This window comes from Poecilia latipinna, unplaced genomic scaffold, assembly GCF_001443285.1.
Source record: "Poecilia latipinna isolate Pla-1442-1.1 unplaced genomic scaffold, P_latipinna-1.0 Scaffold5111, whole genome shotgun sequence".
Classification (NCBI taxonomy): domain Eukaryota; kingdom Metazoa; phylum Chordata; class Actinopteri; order Cyprinodontiformes; family Poeciliidae; genus Poecilia; species Poecilia latipinna.
The window spans coordinates 12,912-14,622 of record NW_015117727.1 but is presented as its reverse complement, the minus strand read 5'-3'; the positions used below and the strand labels follow the sequence as shown (position 1 = coordinate 14,622).

At 44.9% G+C, this 1,711-nt stretch overlaps 1 protein-coding gene across 1 annotated transcript; it reads right to left on the bottom strand.

The window, feature by feature from the left end:
* Positions 1 to 44: 44 nt before the first annotated feature.
* LOC106943301 (uncharacterized) lies at positions 45 to 1,597 on the bottom strand. Its single transcript, XM_015026612.1, has 2 exons — positions 1,377 to 1,597; positions 45 to 1,147 (listed from the first exon to the last, which is right to left on the bottom strand). The coding sequence occupies exon 2, from the start codon at positions 1,026 to 1,028 to the stop codon at positions 45 to 47; it is 984 nt and encodes a 327-aa protein (XP_014882098.1). The 5' UTR covers positions 1,029 to 1,147; positions 1,377 to 1,597.
* Positions 1,598 to 1,711: the final 114 nt, after the last annotated feature.

Genomic DNA, 1,711 nt, shown 5'->3' with positions numbered 1-1,711 from the left:
TTCCTATTCACATAGAGATTCTTCATTTGTCCAAGTTCCCAGCTTTAATGAGCCACAGAGAGAGCCAACATTGTATCAGTGTAAGGTTGCCTTGAGTTGCAGTAGGAGTCTGCTACAAGTGAAGCTTCTTCGCACTGGAGATGATCAGTGAGGATCTGGTACTTGTATCTTTCCGTAGCATCGCCTGGTAATAGATTCTCTAAGGCAATCTTCATGCGTGCAAACTCTCTGGGATCGGGTGATGTAAATCTGGGGATAGTGGGCTTCGGCCCCCTATATGTGGTCTCTCTCTGTGGCTCATTAAAGCTGGGAACTTGGACAAATGAAGAATCTCTATGTGAATAGGAAGGTGCGCTCTGCTGTGGTGTGTCTGCGTAATACAGGCTCTGATGCAGACCACCAGATGTTTGGGAAACTCTAGGATTAGTGAAATCTAATCGCAGGTTTCTTCGGGAGCTGAATGTTGGATATTGTAGCTGCTGGTATGCTGGGGAATTGGTAGGGGGTTGGTGAGGTCCATAACCACCGCTGTACACACTTTGAGGTGGAGGAGGTGGGAACAGAGGCTGATGGGCTGCTGGCTGGGACTGTAAAGCAACCATCAGGCTCTGAAACTGTTTACGAAGCTCAGCGTTTTCTTGGCGCATCTCTTCGAGAGCAACACTAAACTCTGGAACTTGGCTGGTTTGCTGCTCCCTGGTTACTTGCTCCATTGATTGACAAAGCTCTCGTTCTTGCTCCATATCATCCCTCAAATCCATCATGTCGAAGCTCTGGCTAATGGGTGGTGATGGAGATCTGGCAGTCGGACGTACTAGTCCACTTTGCTCCTCTAACGATTCCCCTGCAGCTGCTGTCCGGGATCTACTCTGAGCTCCAGGTCCACTTAGGTCATAATCTGATAGGTAGGAAGGAACTGACATTCTTCGTTTGGGTCGAGTGTCCAATGCCTTTGACTCTGAATTCTGCATCTTCAAACAGTAGTCTGCTATCCGGCTCGAAGGACCATTGAAAATTAGAGGTTGCATTTACTGGTGTGAATATTCAGAACACTGTGGTGAGTCGGTCAGAACTCCAAAGAACGCAGAGTCGTACGCCAGGTGATTCAACTCGTACTTGCCGTTTATTTAGGTAATCGTGTGTGGTTCTAGAAAATAAACAACAGTACAGAGTCAGTGTCTGAATAAACTGACTGAAGTAACATCAGACATATTGCATAACTGCACTATCAATGATTATAAACATCACATTTCTACATATACACGACGCAATATCCACCGTGTATGACTCTTAAGTGTGCACGTGAACAGAGCATGCTCTTAATTAGGGGTAAAACTAAAATACTCTGCTAAATAAACAATATTATTAATATTTACCATCACTTACTTGTATTTCCACGCACACACATCAAGGAAGGTAACAATAAACGGCAAACGGCAAGTTAAATAAACAAATGCGAACATAAACTATACTCCTTTACACTCTACCCTTTTTTTTCTCTCTTTCTTCGTCTGCATGCTGCAGCTGCTCTAAGCCCCGCCCCTTAAAGGCTCAGCATGGCAGTTTGTTATACAGTCTTTTCCACAGTCGCCCCCGTATTCACCTGTGAATACGAATATCAAGAAAAGACTGAATAAAAAGAGGTGATTAATCATCATTAGGCAGGGCAGGTAGGCTGACAAGCCTTGCCACGGGTCGAATATAGGTTCGT